The sequence below is a fragment of the Bubalus bubalis genome, chromosome 24, assembly GCF_019923935.1.
Source record: "Bubalus bubalis isolate 160015118507 breed Murrah chromosome 24, NDDB_SH_1, whole genome shotgun sequence".
In the NCBI taxonomy this organism is placed as follows: domain Eukaryota; kingdom Metazoa; phylum Chordata; class Mammalia; order Artiodactyla; family Bovidae; genus Bubalus; species Bubalus bubalis.
In genome coordinates this window covers 22,677,989-22,695,981 of record NC_059180.1, presented here as the reverse complement: position 1 = coordinate 22,695,981, position 17,993 = coordinate 22,677,989, and the positions used below count along the sequence as shown (strand labels likewise).

Here is a 17,993-nt window from a genome sequence, read left to right as displayed (position 1 = left end):
GTTGGTAGTATTACTAATTCATTGGAGTTCTATGGAATCTATGTATGTTTTGGTAAAATAGAGGACTGAAAGGGGAAAGGCTCTTCTGAAACTGTCCATACGTAACAGTCCACAGGGTCTGAAGTTATGGTTATGGTTGACCCATTATCACTCCTTCAGTACATTGTGGTTCTCTTTTAATTTTCTCAGATTTACTACAAGTGTCCAGTTGTAAAGGCTGTGAGAAATATCTCCCTTTTAGTCCCAAAGTATGAGTGCTTTGGATTACTTGGATTAAATGGAGCCGGAAAAACCACTACATTCAAAATGTTGACTGGAGAGGAGATCACAACCTCTGGAGTTGTGTTAATTGATGGCATTAACATCACTGAAAATATCAGAAAGGTATTTCTAGACCTAATCACTGAGTTCGAGCCCTAAGGTAACCAGAGAAATGGGTGGAGGGCATGGAAAAAAGCATTGAGAGAGAGATATATATATAGCATTGAGATATATATATATATATAAATGTATATATATACATTCTTTTCTCAAATGTAACAGACTGCAGGGACAGTAATAGTCATGATAACATCTTGAGTTTGGGAAAAGGCAAATACTCTTTCTGGCTGAAAAAAATCTGATTACCTGTAAATGGATCAAATGAAAAACAGGAAGAATGGTTATTTCACATAACCTGCTCTTACATAATTGGAGTTTGATATAAAACAATGATTTTTAAAAGGGATTATGAACAATACTGGAGAAGGCAATGGCACCCCACTCAAGTACTCTTGCCTAGAAAATCCCATGGGTGGAGGAGCCTGGTAGGCTGCAGTCCATGGGGGCGCTAGGAGTCGGACAGGACTGAGCGACTTCACTTTCACTCTTCACTTTCATGCATTGGAGGAGGAAATGGCAACCCACTCCAGTGTTCTTGCCTGGAGAATCCCAGGGATGGGGGAGCCTGGTGGGCTGCCGTCTCTGGGGTCACACAGAGTCGGACACAACTGAGGCGATTTAGCAGCAGTCGCATGAAAGATACTGAGAAAGTAAAATTTGTCAAGGTTTGGGCTCCATTTGAATGTGGGTTATAAGAAAAGAAATATCTTGAGCCAATGAATGAGTGAAAGTTCCATTTTTCCAGATAGTAAAGACAAGAGATGAGTATATTTGGAGAAGAATATGTTGAATGTTAGATGTTTATGACACATTTAAATGGGAAAATATCCAATAGACAGTTGGAATCTATGATAGTGAATTGATACGGAGATATAAATCTCTCAGAATTCATCAAAGTACAAGTGAAATTTAAACTGTGAGAGTGAGACAGTCTATTTAGAGTATGTATAATAATGAGGAGAAAGATATGGGCTGAATCCTGAGGATCAACAACATTTCTACGACATGGAGTGAGAGAGAGAATAATTGGAGAAAAAGTTGAGGAAGATTAGTGAGTTAGGAAGAAAATCTGGATACATATTTTTTAATTGGGATATAGTCACTTTACAATGTAGTGTTAGTTTCTGCCGTACAACAAAGTGAATCAGCTATATGCGTACATGTATTCCATCCCTCTTAGACCTCTCTCCAACCCATCCCACCCATCTAGGTCATCACAGAACACTGAGCTGAGCTCCCTGTGCTACAGAGCAGGTTCCCGATAGTTATTTATTTAACACATGATAGTGTATATATTTCAATCCTAATTTCCCAGTTCATTTCACTCTCCTCCCCCCACTCTGTGAATGTCTGGTTCTAGGTAAATGACAGCATCATCATGGTTATCTGGGTCATTAAGACCTTTTTTGTGTAGTCCTTCTGTGTATTCTTACCACCTCTTCTTAATCTCTTCTGCTTCTGTTAGTTCCTTACTGTTTCTGTCCTTTATCGAGCCCATCTTTGCATGAAATGTTCCCTTAGTATCTCTAATTTTCTTGAAGAGATCACTAGTCTTTCCCATTCTATTGTTTTCCTCTATTTCTTTGCACTGTTCGCTTAAGAAGGCTTTCTTGTCTCTCCTTGCTATTCTTTCACACTCTGCATTCAGATGCACATATCTTTCCTTTTCTCCTTTGCCTTTTGCTTCTCTTCTTTTTTTTTTTTTTTTTTTTTTGGTGGTTGTTTTAATATTGTTTATTAGCACAGTAACAAATGCAGACTTGAGTAGTCCACAACATAGAACCAATCCACTGAGCAACCTACTCCACGCCTGACAGTTAACAGCTTAAGGTATTTTACTACAGGTTTTCAAAAGTCCTGATTCAAACCTCTCTCTCTTCACAATAAAGTAGATTGGCATATAAAATAAAATACATAACTACTCATTTTCTATATTGGTGTCCTATAGCCACGTGTCCATTTTATATATGAGATGACAGTCTCTAAAAGCTGTTAAATATCAATGTTCCCTTTCAAGGAGGGAAAACAAATTCCAATTTTTCAAAACAAAAAAGTGTGTAGTCTTGGAAGGACTTTACATAAATGGCCATGTGTAACCTGTACGAAATTAAGCTGTTTTAAATTCATAGTCTACAAGCAACTGAACCCAAATGTCTATTCTTCTCTGTACTGCATTTCAGCTAATATTGCAGAACTAATGACGGTTTTTAAAAGTTGCTATTACCAATTCTGTCTACTGTAGCAAGATACCTTAAGTTACAACAAAATCTTAAGAAATAAGACTGAATAATATGTTATAGAAATACCCTACTCTTTACCAATTCCCACCCTCCCCCCCACCCCTTCAAAATCATAAGCAGCTCTCTCTGTGACAGACAAATAATGTAAAGAACTGTGAAAACCCAGTTTATGTAGCGTATCTCTTGGTCCACTGTCTGGCCATTCTGTCATGCTCTGCTCTGTTGGTCATATACTGAGTGGCAATACTTCCCACCAAGGGGTCGGCAGGATTACAGTCTGTGAGAAGTGAGCAGATAGAAAGAAGGACTTTAGAAATGGTTAGTGCTGGGCTCCAATTATCTTTCAAAATGTCCAAGCAAATAACTCCTTGACTGTTAATATTACAGTGATAGATTCTTGTCCGAAATGTAACCTTTGGAGGCTTGAAGGGGTACTCCGGTGTGAAGGTGATATGGAGGAAGAACACGCCGCCCTCGTACATGGAGCCCGGGGGCCCGAGGATGGTGGACCTCCACTCGTAGATGTTGTCGCCTTTGGGGCCACCAGCGCTGCAGTTGGGCGGAGGGTCTAGAGTGATGTCCGCCAGCTCCTTCTGAATCCTCTTGGCGCTGGTGGAGAGTAGTTTGGAGTTTTTGCTCATGCTGACTTTGCTCTCCTTCTTCTTGGGGGTGTTTGCTTCTTTCTCAGTTTGCTGGTTGGAGGACGAAGACGAGGAGGAGCTGGTGCTGGCCCTCGAATCGTCATCCGACATAGCGAACCCCCCGCCCCACCCCGCAAACAGCCCCTCTCTTTGTGTCTGGCTGCTCCGTGCCGCCGCGGCGGCTGCTGCTGCGGCTGCGGCTGGGCCTGGCCACTCGTGTCTCTCTCTCGCCGGGAGAGAAGCGGAAGTGCAGCAGCAGCAACTATTAAAACCTGCTTCTCTTCTTTTCACAGATTTTTCTAAGGCATCCTCAGCCAACCATTGTGCCTTCTTGCATTTCTTTTTCTTAGAGATGGTTTTGGTTAACACCTCGTATACAATATTATAAACCTCCGTCCATAGTTCTTTAGGCACTCTGTTTATCAGATCTAATCCCTTGAATGTTTTTGTCACTTCCACAGTGTACTCATAAGAGATTTGATTTATGTCATACCTAAATGACCTAGTGGTTTTCCCTACTTTCTTCAATGTAAGCCTGAATTTTGCAATAAAGAGCTCATTATCTTAGACCATGGTCAGCTTCCGGTCTTGTTATGGCTGACCATGGAAAACTTCTGCATCGTCCGTGGCAAAGAATATAATCAATCTGATTTTTGTATTGGCCATCTGATGTCCATGTGTAGAGTCATCTCTTACGTAGTTGTAAGTGGGTATTTTCTATGATGAGGGTGTTCTCTTGGCAAAACTCTTTAGCCTTTGGTCTGCTTCATTTTGTACTCCAAGGCCAAACTTGCCTGTTACTCCAGGTGTCTCTTGACTTCCTATTTTTGCATTCCAGTCCCCTATGATGAAAAGGACATCTTTTTGCTGTTAGTTCTAGAAGGTCTTGTAGATCTTCATAGAACTGTTCAAGTTCAACTTCTTTGATATTAGTGGTGGGGCATAGACTTGGATTACTGTGATGTTGAATGGTTTGCCTTGGAAATTAACCAAGATCATTCTGTCCTTTTTTGAGATGGCACCCAAACACTGTGTTTTGGACTCTTTTGTTGACTATGAGGGCTACTCCATTTCTTCTAAGGGATTCTTGCCTACAGTAGTAGATATAATGGTCATCTGAATTAAATTCACCCATTCCCATCCATTTTAGTTCACTGATTTCTAAAATGTCAATGTTCACACTTGCCATCTCTGGCTTGACCACATCCAATTTACTTTCATTCATGGACCTAAGATTCCAGGCTTCTATGCAATACAGTTCTTTACAGCATTGTATTTACCTTTACCACCAGATGTATCTAAAACTGGGTATCATTTCCTCTTTGGTTCAAAGCCTTTTTATTCTCTTTGGAGATATTTCTCAGTTCTTCCCCAGTAACATATTGGACACCTACTGATCTGCGGGCTCATCTTTCAGTGTCCTATCTTTTTGGCTTTTCACACTGTTCATGGGGTTCTCAAGGCAAGAATGCTGAAGGGATTTGCAAATCCCTTCTCCAGTCGCCCACATTTTGTCAGAACTCTCCACCATAACCTTTCCATCTTGAGTGGCCTTGCACAGTATGGCTCATAGTTTCATTGAGTTACACATTAAGTTATTTCACCTGTTCTGGCTCCAGCATAGTGCATTGCTCAGTCGTGTCTACTCTTTGTGATCCCATGGACTGTAGCCTGCCAGACACCTCTGTCCATGGGATTTTACAGGCAAAACTACTGGAGTGGGGTCCCATTCCCTTCTCCAGGTGATCTTCCTGACCCAGGGATCAAACCAGAATCACCCAAGTCCCTCATGTCTCCTGCATTGGCAGGTGGATTCTTTACCACTAGCACTACCTGGGAAGCTCCAGGAGAATGCTGGAACCCACCAAAAAATATACCCGACATCCAAAGACAAAGAAGAGGCCACAGCAGGTTGGTAGGAGAGGCACAATCATGATAAAAGTCAAATCCCATACCCACTTGGTGGGTGACCCACAAACCAGAGAACATTAATACAAAAGAAGTTCTCCCACTGTTGTGAAGTTTCTGAACCCTACATCAGGCTTCCCAGCCTGGGGCTTTGACAAAGGGACTGGGAATCCCATGGAATCTGACTATGAAGGTCAGTGGGATTTGATTATAGGACTTCCATTGGACTGGGGGAAATAAGACTCCAGTCTTAAATGAAGAGCACAGATATAATCTTGCATGCACCAAGACCCAGAGGAAAGGAGCAGTGACCCCACAAGTGACTCCACTAAAACAAAACCACCTGGTAGTGTTGAAGGGTCTCCTGTGGAGGCATGGGTCAGCAGGGGCTCACCACAGGGACAGGCACACTGGCGGCAGCAGTCTAGAAAGGTCGCCTTGGCATAAACCCTCTTGGAGGTCACCATTAACCTGACCATAGAGCCCTAGACCCAAGGGCTGGGTCACCTCAGGCCAAAAAACTACCAGGGAGGGAAAACAACCCCACCCATCAGCAGATAATTAAATTAAAGCTTCACTTGCCAAGGCCCTGCTCACCAGAGCAAGACCAGTTTTTACCACTGCCAGTCCCTCCCATCAGGAAGCTTACACAACTCTCTTAGCCTCCTCCATCAGAGGGCAGACAGAAGAAGCAGAAGAGCCATCATCCCAGAGAGGGTAGAACAAAAACCAAATTACAGAAAGTTAATCTGGATGAAAAAGCAGAAAGTTATAGCCCAGATGAAGGGACAAGATAAAATCCAATAAAAATAAATAAATGAAGAGAAGATAGGCAATCTTCGAGAAAAAATTCAGAATAACGGTATTGCAGATGATCCAGATCACAGGAAAACAATGGAGAAGATGCAAGAAATGTTTACCAAAGACCTACATGGACTAAAGAACAAACAGAGATGAATAATACACTCAAAGGAATCAATAACTCAATAACTAAGGCAGAAGAATGGACAAATGACCTGGAGGACAGAATGGTGGAAATCAATTCTGCAGAACAGAAATTTTTTAAGTGAAGAGAAGTGAAGACAGTCTAAGAGACTTCTGGAACAACATTAAATGCACCAACATTGGCATTATAGAAGTCCCAGAAGGAAAAGAGAGAGAGAAAGGACCTGAGAAAATATTTTAAGAGATAATAATAGCTGAAAACTTCCCTAACATGGGAAAGGAAATAGTCAACTAAGTCCGGGAAACACAGAGAGTCCCAGGAAAGATAAATCCAAGGAGGACCATACCGAGACACATGGTAATCAAACTGACAAAAATTAGGGACAAAGATAAAATATTGAAAGCAACAACAAATAACATACAAGGGAACTCCCATCAGATTACAAGCTAATTTCTAGACAGAGACTCTACAAGCCAGAAGGAAATGGCATGATATATTTAAACTGATGAATGGGAAGAACCAACAACCAAGAATACTCTACCCAACAAGACTCTTATTCAGATTTGATGGAGAGATCAACAGCTTTCCAGACAAACAAAAGTTAAGAGAATTCGGCACCACAATGAGAAAGATTGAAGGCAGGGGGAGAAGGGGACGACAGAGGATGAGATGGTTAGATAGCATCACTAACTCGATGGACAAAAGTTTGAGCAAGCTCTGGGAGTTGGTGATGGACAGGAAAGCCTGGCATGCTGCTGTCCATGGAGTCGCAAAGAGTCGGACATGACTGAGGGACTGAACTGAACTGAAACCAGCTTTACAACCAATGCTAAAGGAACTTCTCTAGGCAGGAAACAAAAGAAGGAAAAGATCTACAGAAAATAAATCCAAAACAATTAAGAAAACAGTAATAGGGTCATACGTATGGATAATTACCTTAAATGTAAATGGATTAGATGCACCAACCAAAAGACATAGACGGGCTGTGTGCATGAAAACATGTGCATGTATGCATTTCCACTTACCACATCACTGCTTGACACCCCCCCCCACATTGTATGTAATTATTTTATATTGTTAGGTTAATCATGTTCCCATTGTGGTTTGCAATTGTAATTGTCTTTTATTTTTCATCTGGCTGTTGATTGTGAAAACTGATAAACATTTTTTACTATTGTGATTATGCAACTATTACTCACTTACCATTGTATCATGATTGGTCAATAAAGAAAAATAGAATTTTATATAAACCAAAAACTACAATTTAATAGAAAAACCTATAATCAACCTATAATCTTGAAATCCAAATGCATATCAAAATTATCTTGGAATTTTTTGAAAAATACAAAAATTTTTCTCCAAATCTTCAGATATGTTTCTAATTAGTAGCCGTGTTTAAAAACAACTGGACTATATGATGATCTTTTACTTTTATCTAGTTTGTTTCACTTTTTCTATTTCATATTCTGTTTCATTTAGTTTGTTTCCCAATTTCTTTATCTCTTCTCTCTTTTTTTTTAATGTTCTTTCTCAAACCTTTACCAAGTGTAGTATAAAAGCTTTTGTTTACATATATATAAACAGTATGTATAATATACATATATTTCAGAAAACTTACGAATTTTTGACTAAAAAATTTGGACATTTGACTTCACTTGTTTGACTTAGTATAAATAGAATGCTAGATTTCTAGTTTAAAAAACAGATAAGCAACAAGCAACAAACATTTACTGTATAGCACAGGGAAACATAGTCAACATCTTGTAGTAGCCTATAATGGAGAAAATCTGGAAAATAATAAATGTTATATGTCTGGCTGAATCACCTTGCTGTGTACTTGAAGCACTGTAAGTCAACTATACTTCAATTAAATATGTATATTAAAGAAAAATAAAGATTGGAGAGAGAAAAAACAACCAGGAAAAATTGTGAAAATTACAAAAACTATGTTGCAACATGGAAATATGATTGTGATAAAAATCTTAAATGAAAAAAAATTATATCTCCTGGTAAATTAGCAAAATTAGAGAATTTTGCCCCAAACCTAATCTGATATCTTTACCTCTTGTGACAAAACAACTTAATTTTAATGGGAATCTTCCCCTTTACAGAAAATATTAAGTCCTAACTCTCTCCCTGGACAGAGATAATAAAAGCCTTCTAGAATTTTTTTTTTAAGTGTCAGAAGTGGTTTGCAAAGTTTCATACTGAAGATTTCTGATGGACAATGGTCCATAGTCGGGTAGGACAGTTGAAGTTGATAGAGATCAAATCAAGACAATGGCACCCCACTCCAGTACTCTTGCCTGGGAAATCCCATGGACGGAGGAGCCTGGTAGGCTGCAGTCCATGGGGTCGCTAAGAGTCGGACACGACTGAGCGACTTCACTTTCACTTTTCACTTGCATGCATTGGAGAAGGAAATGGCAACCTACTCCAGTGTTCTTGCCTGGAGAATGAATCCCAGGGACGGGCGAGCCTGGTGAGCTGCTGTCTATAGGGTCGCACAGAGTCCGACACGACTGACTCGACTTAGCAGCAGTAGCAGCAGCAATGTTGTACCATGAGGGATACAGCCAACATACTCAAAATAACCAAATTAAGTGTTCAAAATCATTTCCACCAGCTTGGTTATATTAATTGCTTTGATGTTTGGGTTACATGTAAGTTAAGCAAAAAAAAAAAAAAAAAAAAACTCCTTGACCATACTTCTGCATGTGATTCTGTACCAAAATGTAATGAAGACGTTTTGCTTTTAAAACAAATTGTGACAGATGATGAAAAGTGGATACTGTACAACAATGTGGAATAGAAGAGATCTGAAGCAAGTGAAATAAACCACCACCAACCTCACCAAAGGCTGGTCTTGGTAAAGAAGGCGATGTGTATATGGTGGGATTGGAACAGAGTCCTCTATTATGAGCTCCTTTTGGAAAACCAAGTGATTAATTCCAAAAAAATAGTTTTCTCAATTAGACCAGCTGAAGGCAGAACTCCATGAAAGGCATCCAGAATTAGGCGACAGAAAATGCATAACCTTCCATCAGGATAATGCAAGACCACATGTTTCTTTGATAACCAGGCAAAAACTAGTGGTTACAGCTTGGCTGGGAAGTTCTGATTCACCCATGGTATTCACCAGACTTTGCACCTTCATATTTTCATTTATTTCAGTTTTTACAAAATTCTCTTAATGGAAAAAATTTCAATTCCCTGGGAGACTATAAAAGGCACCTAGAAACATTCTTTGCTCAGAAAAATAAAAGTTTTGGGAAGGTGGAATTATGAAGTTGCTTGAAGAGGTAGTGGAACAAATTGGTGACTACATTGTTCAATAAAGTTCTTGGTAAAAATGAAAAATATGTCTTTTATTTTTACTTAAAAAAAAGAAGGAACTTTCTGGCCAACCCAATATATGAACTGTTTAATTCTCTTCTTTTAGTCTAAGACAGACCATGTCAGTAAAAAATAAATACAAACAAAAAATACATAAGCAACTTAGTCAATAGTCAATATGGTAAACATGATTGATACATATCAAATTCTATATCTCTCAAAAATAATTAGTTTATGAGTATGAATATTTTTATGCCATACATTTGAAAAACAGTATTTCCAAGTATAAAAATATATATTCTCTGATTACAATTGAATAAAAAATAAAAATTGAAAAAAATGAATAAAAAATAATCTTATATATATGCATTTCAATTTTAAAAAAGAATAAAAATAAACAGCTTATAAACACCTATCTCAGAAAAAAATTAATGGGAGGAAAGCATATAAAAGTATAAATGCAGACAAGTATATAAATTAATATATAAAAATATAGAGCCAACTAACCAAGAAATCAAAACAACTAGAACTTCGTAAAAATAAAGAAATGGATGAACTTATTAAAAAAGAGAGGGAACACAAATACATTGAAAATAAATTATAAGAAACACAAAGTACTTGATTCAAATCCATGCAAATAAAATTTAAATCTTCAATAAAACTAATTTTCTAGTTACATACAAATTATTAAAACTGACCTCAGAAGAAATAGAATAGAAAAAGCCGAAACAATCATAATTTCTGAGAAAGGTTCAAAGATTTATTCTTCAATGAAGTAAAGTAAAATAAGATTCTTTTATGGCTAAAGTAATATTCCATTGTATAGCTATACCACACCCTCTTTATCCATTCATCTAGCAACAGACAGGTTGTTTCTATGTCTTGGCTAGTGTAAATAATGCTGCATTGAATGTAGGGGTGCAGATATCTTTTTGAGTTAGGGAGGATTTTCATTTCCTTCCTTCATTTTTTTCCTACCCAGAAGTGGAAATGCTGAATAATATGATACTTCTATTTTTTAATCTCCATGCTGTTTTCAATAGTGGCTACATCAATTTACATTTCACCAACATGCACAAGAGTTCCCTTTTCTCCACATCCTCACCAGCATTTGTTATCTCTTATCTTTTGGATAATAGCCATTTTAATAGGTGTGAGGTGAAAGCTCATTGTGGTTTTAATTTGCATTTCCCTAAATGATTAATGATGTTGAGAACCTTTTCAGGTACCTGTTGGCCTTCTGTACATCTCCTTCAGAAAAATGTCTATTCAGGTCCTATGCCCATTTTTTTAATCAGATTGTTTGTCTTTTTGATGTTGAGTTGTATGAATTCTTTTATATGTTGGATATTAACCCCTTATCAGGTATATAATTAGCAAATATTTTCTTCCATTTGGTAGGTTGCCCTTTCATTTTATTGATGGTTTCCTTTGTTGTACAGAAGCTTTTTATTTCAATATAGCTAAACTTATTTATTCTTGTATTTATATATATTGAGTTGGTCAAAAAGTTTGTTTGGGTTTTCCTGTAAGATGGTATGGAAAAACCTGAATGAACATTTTTGCCAACTCAATATATAAGGATATGTGTTAGTCGCTCAGTCATGTCTGACTCTTTGTGACCCCATGGATAGTAGCCCACCAGGCTTCTTTGTCTATGGAATTCTACAGGCAAGAACACTGGAGTGGGTAGCCATTTCCTTCTCCATAGGATCTTCCTAACCCAGGGATTGAACCTGGATCTCCCACATTGCAGGCAGATTCTTTACCATCTGAGCCACCAGGGAAGCCCATAGAAGATATATATAATGTATATGATAATTTTCATCTGTGGGATAGTTGGCTTAGTAGAAGTTACTGGCTACTACTGGAAGTGAAATTCTATACATTATTTTAATAGATTTAATAAAATGGCTCTTTCCTAGTGATATCTGAATATGCAATTTCATCTAACCAAGAGTTATCTTGGGTGCATCGCAGTGCACAATAGGTATGTACTGAAAATTCCAGTGAGGGATATTAGTATTCCATTTTACTACAGTGGGTTCCAGGTGTAAAGTTTCTTTAGACTGAAAAAGAAATAATTCTTATTCAGAACTCTATGGGTATCACATGTTCTTGCTAGCATGGGCTAGAAACTTCAGGTTTTCTCTCTCATCCGTGTTACTGTATGTTCAATGGAATAGTCGACTTAGGTTTACTGCTTATGAATTACCCTCTTGATTCAGATTAGGTCAAGAATTGGCTATTGTCCTCAATCTGACCCCATGCTGGGCCACATGACAGGCCAGGAAGTGCTGATCATGTACGCCAGGCTGCGGGGTGTTCCTGAGCCAGACATTGGCATGTATGTGGAAACCTTTTTGTATTCAATGCACATGGAAACCCATGCTGACAAGCTGGTCTGTACATACAGGTGAGACATTATGTTGCTTATTTATTAAGCTGCCTACTGCCCATCTGTATTTCTGCTGTTTAGAATGAATGCCTGTACACTCAACCTGACAACTCTGTCACACGGAAACAAATAGCCATCAGGGTTCAGATATCAGAAATAAGGCAGATCACATTTGTATGAAGTTAACCTTTTGCAGACATGATCTGTAGCCTTTGCATTTCAAAAAGAACACATTCATTCCTGTATCCCTATGGTTATTTATCTTCTTAAAACAAAAATATTTTACCAATAATGATGCTAAAAAGCATACCCCCCCCAAAGTCATTTCAATGAAAATGAGTTGGTGTATACACAGCATTGTGGATATATGAGCTAATTCTGTTGAATTAATGATAACCTTATTTCTTCTTTCTCCTCCACTTTCTCTCTCCTTCTTTGACAATAAAGTGGAGGAAACAAAAGTAAATTGAATACTGCTATTGCCCTAATGGGAAAGTCCTCAGTTGTTTTCCTGGATGAACCATCTACTGGCATGGACCCAGTAGCCAGGCGCCATATGTGGGACACAGTTACAGGGATATGTAATAGTGGCAAAGCTATCGTCATATCTTCCCACAGGTATGACCCATTAGGAGACATGGGTGAGCATTAGAAGTGTATAAGAGAGAATTAGTTTGAGTCAGGGATATGTCAGTGAACTTGTCTAAGTACGTGAAGTACATAAGAGGGACTGTGAGCAAATGCTGATTCCTGGGTAAAATCTAGAATACTCAGTTAAGTTCTGAAATGTAGTTCCTTATATAATAATTGCACAAAACATACACATTTATTACTGCATTAAAAGCAATAACTGCCTACCAAAAATTTTAGGTTATGACTGGAATTCAACTGGTAAAATATTATTTAAATAATAAAAATTTGTATTTAACTGATAGCAAATTTTATCTGTGATAGTATTTAATTTTATCTAACTGATAAGACTTGGTAAAAGGTAGGAAGTCAGGGAAGTGTTTCTCTTGTGAATTTAGAAATCAACTGCTTTGAATTTTTAAATCTCCTCTTTCCAAATATTGTCTTAGTCATGATCACTTGCAATATAAAGCCTTCTTACTATAAGTGTTACGTTATAATCATAGCTCTGTTTTGAAATATAGAGTTTTGCTTCTGAGAGGGAGTCTCTTCATCCATATATCTTTTGTGCCTCTAGCATGGAAGAATGTGAGGCACTTTGTACCAGGCTGGCCATCATGGTAAAGGGGAAGTTCAAGTGCCTAGGCAGCCCACGTCACCTCAAGAACAAGTTTGGTAATATATATACTCTGACAGCAAAGATTAACATTGATGATAATGAAGATAAACTAGAGGAGTTCAAGGAATTCATTGAGACAAATTTCCCAGGTAATGTAAATAGGGCTTACTTGTGAAAATTGTTTTAAGTCACATATGTTGTTCTGCTGCATGTACTCAATAACTTTTTTCCATGAGTAATTAATGTTTATTGAGCTTTTATATTAGGCTCCTTTAGAAATAATTTTTCTACAAATTTACCCCTGATTATGCTAAGAAGCTTTCTCAAAATAGCAGAGGTTCTCACCAGTCTCTTGTAGGAATTAACCAGTAAGATACATCCATTCAAGTTTATTCATTTAGAGTTAAATTATTGAAGTTAAGGCTCTATTTTTTATCCTTGATGATTTTTAAGGTTTCCCTTCTTTTTGAGCATCTTTCCTCTGCCATTCCCTGATTACTGAGTCAGGCAATGTTTATGAAATGCAAATCCCCTTTTCTTCTTTCAAGGAAATGAACTGGATGTTTGACATAAAAATTTATTCAGCTTTTGTATGCTAATTTCAGCAAGTGCCTCTCTGTGCCCATGATAAACAAATTTACAGCCAGCTTCTATTTATTTGTACTCTCACTACTTTATTTGTAGTCTTTTAACTTGAATGATCACTCTATCAACAGTGTGGTAGCCAGATGGTTAGGATGCATGTTTAAAAGCATGGAGTCTATAACAATGATAAAGCAATAAATGGTATTGGCCTGCACTAAGGAAGTGACAGTAAGCATGGAGAGAAAGAAATTATAGGAAATGAACATATATATATATATATATATAGAGAGAGAGAGAGAGAGAAAGAAAGAGAGAAGAGAAGGCAATGGCATCCCACTCCAGTACTCTTGCCTGGAAAATCCCATGGACGGAGGAGCCTGGTAGGCTGCAGTCCATGGGGTCACTAAGAGTCAGACACGACTGAGCGACTTCACTTTCACTTTTCACTTTCATGCATTGGAGAAGGAAATGGCAACCCACTCCAGTGTTCTTGCCTGGAGAATCCCAGGGACGGGGGAGCCTGGTGGGCTGCCGTCTATGGGGTCGCACAGAGTCGGACACGATTGAAGCGACTTAGCAGCATATATATATATATATATATATATAGAGAGAGAGAGAGAGAGAGAGAGAGAGGCAGGTGGGGTGGGGGGGGCGGGGAATGATCAATTAGACAGGAAGAACCATAATGTAGGAAAGATCATTAATTTAGTATTAATTATATTAAAATATTCTAATAAATATGTCCATCAGGCCAGCTGGATATTCATTTAGCCATTCATTCATATGGAAAGATTTGTGGAGCACTCTTTGTATGCAGTGTTGCAGGTAATTAACCACACAGAAGCATATACACTATGAGCCATTCCAATATTCTATTTAACTTGAAGGTGAGAGAGGACACAAAAAACTGAGGCCAAACTTGTCTTAAAGGAGGTGATGAACACAATAGCTTGGATGTGAAACTACATATGGAAAGTTACTGAATTGGCAATCTTTCCCCATGCTATCCTTGAGCAAATTAGCTATTTCAAATAAAACTTTCTCATTTAAAGATAACAAAATAGAAAGGATGGTCCCTTTATGTATGGGACCTATGCATAAAGATTATCCAGAAAAGAAAAAAGAAAGAACTATAACATGTGAAAGGCAACTTAAATATACATTTCAGCCTAAAATTATCTCTAGGAATTAGAAGATTATTTCAATTAAGTGCTTCCCTTTAGTGGCAAAGAATTTAAGTCATCATCTATTTTTTTAAAAGGCCACAGAGAAAATAGTTCCTCTTTCTACAGCATGACAGATTATTCTCTCAGAAATGTACCACTATTAAAATAAAAATACATATTGGAAAACAAAGTAAATATGCTTTTAATTATTTGCTTAGACTCAAAAAAAAAAAAAAAGGGAGGAAAAAAATTCAAAGAACCAAAACAGAACAGAAAAAAATTATCAAGCTAAAACCTGATAGAGACAATAATAAAATGCAAAAATTGGTTTTCCCTGAAACAAATTCCAATACCAGTACTGATATAACTTTGGACCCACTGCAGCGTGAGAAGCTTAATCTAAGATTCCCACTAAGCAAGGACCTTCAAAAATGAACAAATGCTTTAGTTGCCAGCCCAGAATGTAAGAAGGTTAAAAACTGACATTCTGTCCTAATAACAAGTAAAAAGCTGAACAAACTGAAAAATCAACAGATCTTCTAGGATCTGAAAAAGAAGTAAGACCAAACCACTGCAGCCAATATTGGACAGATAGGCAAATACAGGAAATCACGGATTACCAGATCAGAGAATGTCTAACAGAAACTCCAAAGGCAACCAGTGCCAAGGCGGGAAAATCTGAATTGCAATTGAATTGCTGAAAGTACTGTGTGGACATCCCTAAAGGGTAACCACTCCAGAGGGGCCAGTTATGGAGGTTTCCTACAGATTGTGATATTTACCTCCAGGATCTTGACAAGGTTCTAGGGTATTATCAGAGCCTAAATGACCTCAGAGAGGTTCCAGCCAACTCTTAGCCATCGTGCTCCACAAAAGAGAGGAGAAAGAACTGAAAAACACTTGTAAAGTTCCCAGTGCAGAGGCACGGGCTCACTAAATTCAGATATACACAGCCTATAGCACACTTCCTCTCCCCAACAACTCGTCACCAGATTTGTTGTTGTTGTTTAAGCACTAAGTTGTGTCCAACTCTTTGCAAACCCATGGACTGTAGCTTGTCATACTTCTCTGTCTATGGGATTCCCCAAGCAAGAATACTGGAGTGGATTGCCGTTTCCTTCTCCAGGGGATCTTCCTGACCCAGGGATAGAACCCATGTCTGCTGCTTTGGCATGCAGATTTTTTACCACGAAGCCATCAGGGAAGCCTTCATCACCACATTACAAAACGCCTATTTATAGCCATCCTCCTTCCCAGGAAGTCTGGCTATCAAAAAAAAAAAAATTTACAAAGCACACCAAAAAATCAGAAAACACAATTTGAAGACATAGAGCAAAGTTAGAACCAGATATGACAAGGATGTTTGAATTGTCAGTCCTGAAATTGAAAACAACTATAATTGATATTCCAACGGCTATAATGGACAAAGTAGACAGCATTCAGGAACAAATGAGCAATGTAGGCAGACAAGTGAAAATCCTAGAAGGACCAAGAAGAAATGCTGCTGCTGCTGCTGCTGCTGCTGCTGGGTCGCTTCAGTCATGTCCAACTCTTAGCGACCCCATGGACTGCAGCCTACCAGGCTCTGCCACCCATGGGATTTTCCAGACAAGAGTACTGGAGTGGGGTGCCATTGCCTTCTCTGAGAAGAAATGCTAGAGATCAAAAATCTAACAAAAATGAAGAATACCTTTGATGGATTTCAGTAGACTGGACACAGCTGAGGAAAGAACCACTGAGCTAGAAGACAAAACATGGTCCACTGTAGAAGGAAAGGGCAAACCACTTCTTGCCTTATATTCTTGCCTTGAGAACTCCATGAACAGTATGAAAAGGCAAAAAGTTAGGACACTGAAAGATGAGTTACCTCGGTTGGTAGGTGCCCAATATGCTCCAGGAGATCAGTGGAGAAATAACCCCAGAAAGAATGAAGACATGAAGCCAAAGCAAAAGCAATACCCAGTTGTGGATGTGACTGGTGATGGAACAGTAATGCTGTAACAAGCAATACTGCATAGGAACCTGGAAAGTTAGGTCCATGACAGAGGATGAGATGGTTGGATGGCATCACCGACTCAATGGACATGAGTTTGAGTAAGCTCCAGGAGTTGGTGATGGACAGGGAAGCCTGGCAGGCTGCAGTCCATGGGGTTACAAAGAGTCATACATGACTGAGCGACTGAAGTGAACTGAACTGAACTGAGAAGACATATCAATAGAACACACAAAAATAAAAAACACAGAAAACAAAGACTGGGGTGGGAGGTAAAATATCCAAAGACTGTAGAACAGTTTCAAAAAGTGTAACATATACATAATGTCGGGCATTCCAGATAAAAGAAAAAGAGGCAGAAAAAAGTATTTGAAACAATGACTGAGAATCTCCTCCAAATTAATGTTAACACCAACCACAAATCCAGAAAGCTCAGAGAATACCAATAGGATAAATGCAAAAAATAAATAATTAACTATGCTTAGGGATATCATTTTTCAACTTCATAAAATCAGAGAAAAAATATTGAAAGAAGCCAGAGGTGAAAGATATCTTAAGCTATAGAGAAATAAAAAACCACACCCAACTTCTCTTCATGCAAGCAAGAAAAGAATAGAGTGAAATATTTTAAGTCTTGAGAGAATAAAACCACCAACTTAGAATTCTGTACCCAAAGGAATTACTCTTCAATGTGAAGGAGAAATAAAGACTGTCAGGCAAAAAAATTTAGGAAATTTCTTGCCAGTAGACCTGCTTTGTGAGATATGTTAGAAGAAATTCTTTAAAGAGAAGGAAAATGATGCAGGTATAAACTTAAATCTGTGTAAGTAAAGAAAAGCACCAAAGAAGGAACAAGTGAAGATAAAAGTTAAAACTTTTATTTTTCTTATTTTTAATCAACCTAAACAATCAAAAGTTTACTTAAAATAATAATAATGTCATTAAAATGACAAAACAGCATTTTCTACTGTCTTCCCAACAAAGGATACCAATTTTGACAGTTACCTATATGAAAGAGTGCCTCTGTAGAAGTCAGAGAGTCCAGCAGAGAAGTTCCAGTATACCAATGAGTAAAAAAATCCAAGATTAACCGGACATTGATGAGGGTAAGAGGAACAGTTCTATTTTACCCGTGTCACTTCAATCACAA

The 17,993-nt window shown here is 38.0% G+C and overlaps 2 protein-coding genes across 2 annotated transcripts in view; one reads left to right on the top strand and one right to left on the bottom strand.

The window, feature by feature from the left end:
* LOC102404003 (phospholipid-transporting ATPase ABCA3) overlaps positions 1 to 17,993 on the top strand; it is a 219,365-nt gene that overhangs the window by 175,758 nt on the left and 25,614 nt on the right. Inside the window, exons 25-28 of the mRNA XM_044935836.2 lie at positions 190 to 384; positions 11,681 to 11,868; positions 12,298 to 12,468; positions 13,058 to 13,248. Coding sequence (XP_044791771.2) covers positions 190 to 384; positions 11,681 to 11,868; positions 12,298 to 12,468; positions 13,058 to 13,248 — 745 coding nt within the window. The remainder of the gene's footprint in view (positions 1 to 189; positions 385 to 11,680; positions 11,869 to 12,297; positions 12,469 to 13,057; positions 13,249 to 17,993) is intronic.
* LOC102403685 (ubiquitin-conjugating enzyme E2 E1) lies at positions 2,101 to 3,526 on the bottom strand. The gene has a single exon (XM_044935703.1). It carries the CDS (start codon positions 3,371 to 3,373, stop codon positions 2,789 to 2,791), a length of 585 nt encoding a protein of 194 aa, XP_044791638.1. The 5' UTR covers positions 3,374 to 3,526; the 3' UTR covers positions 2,101 to 2,788.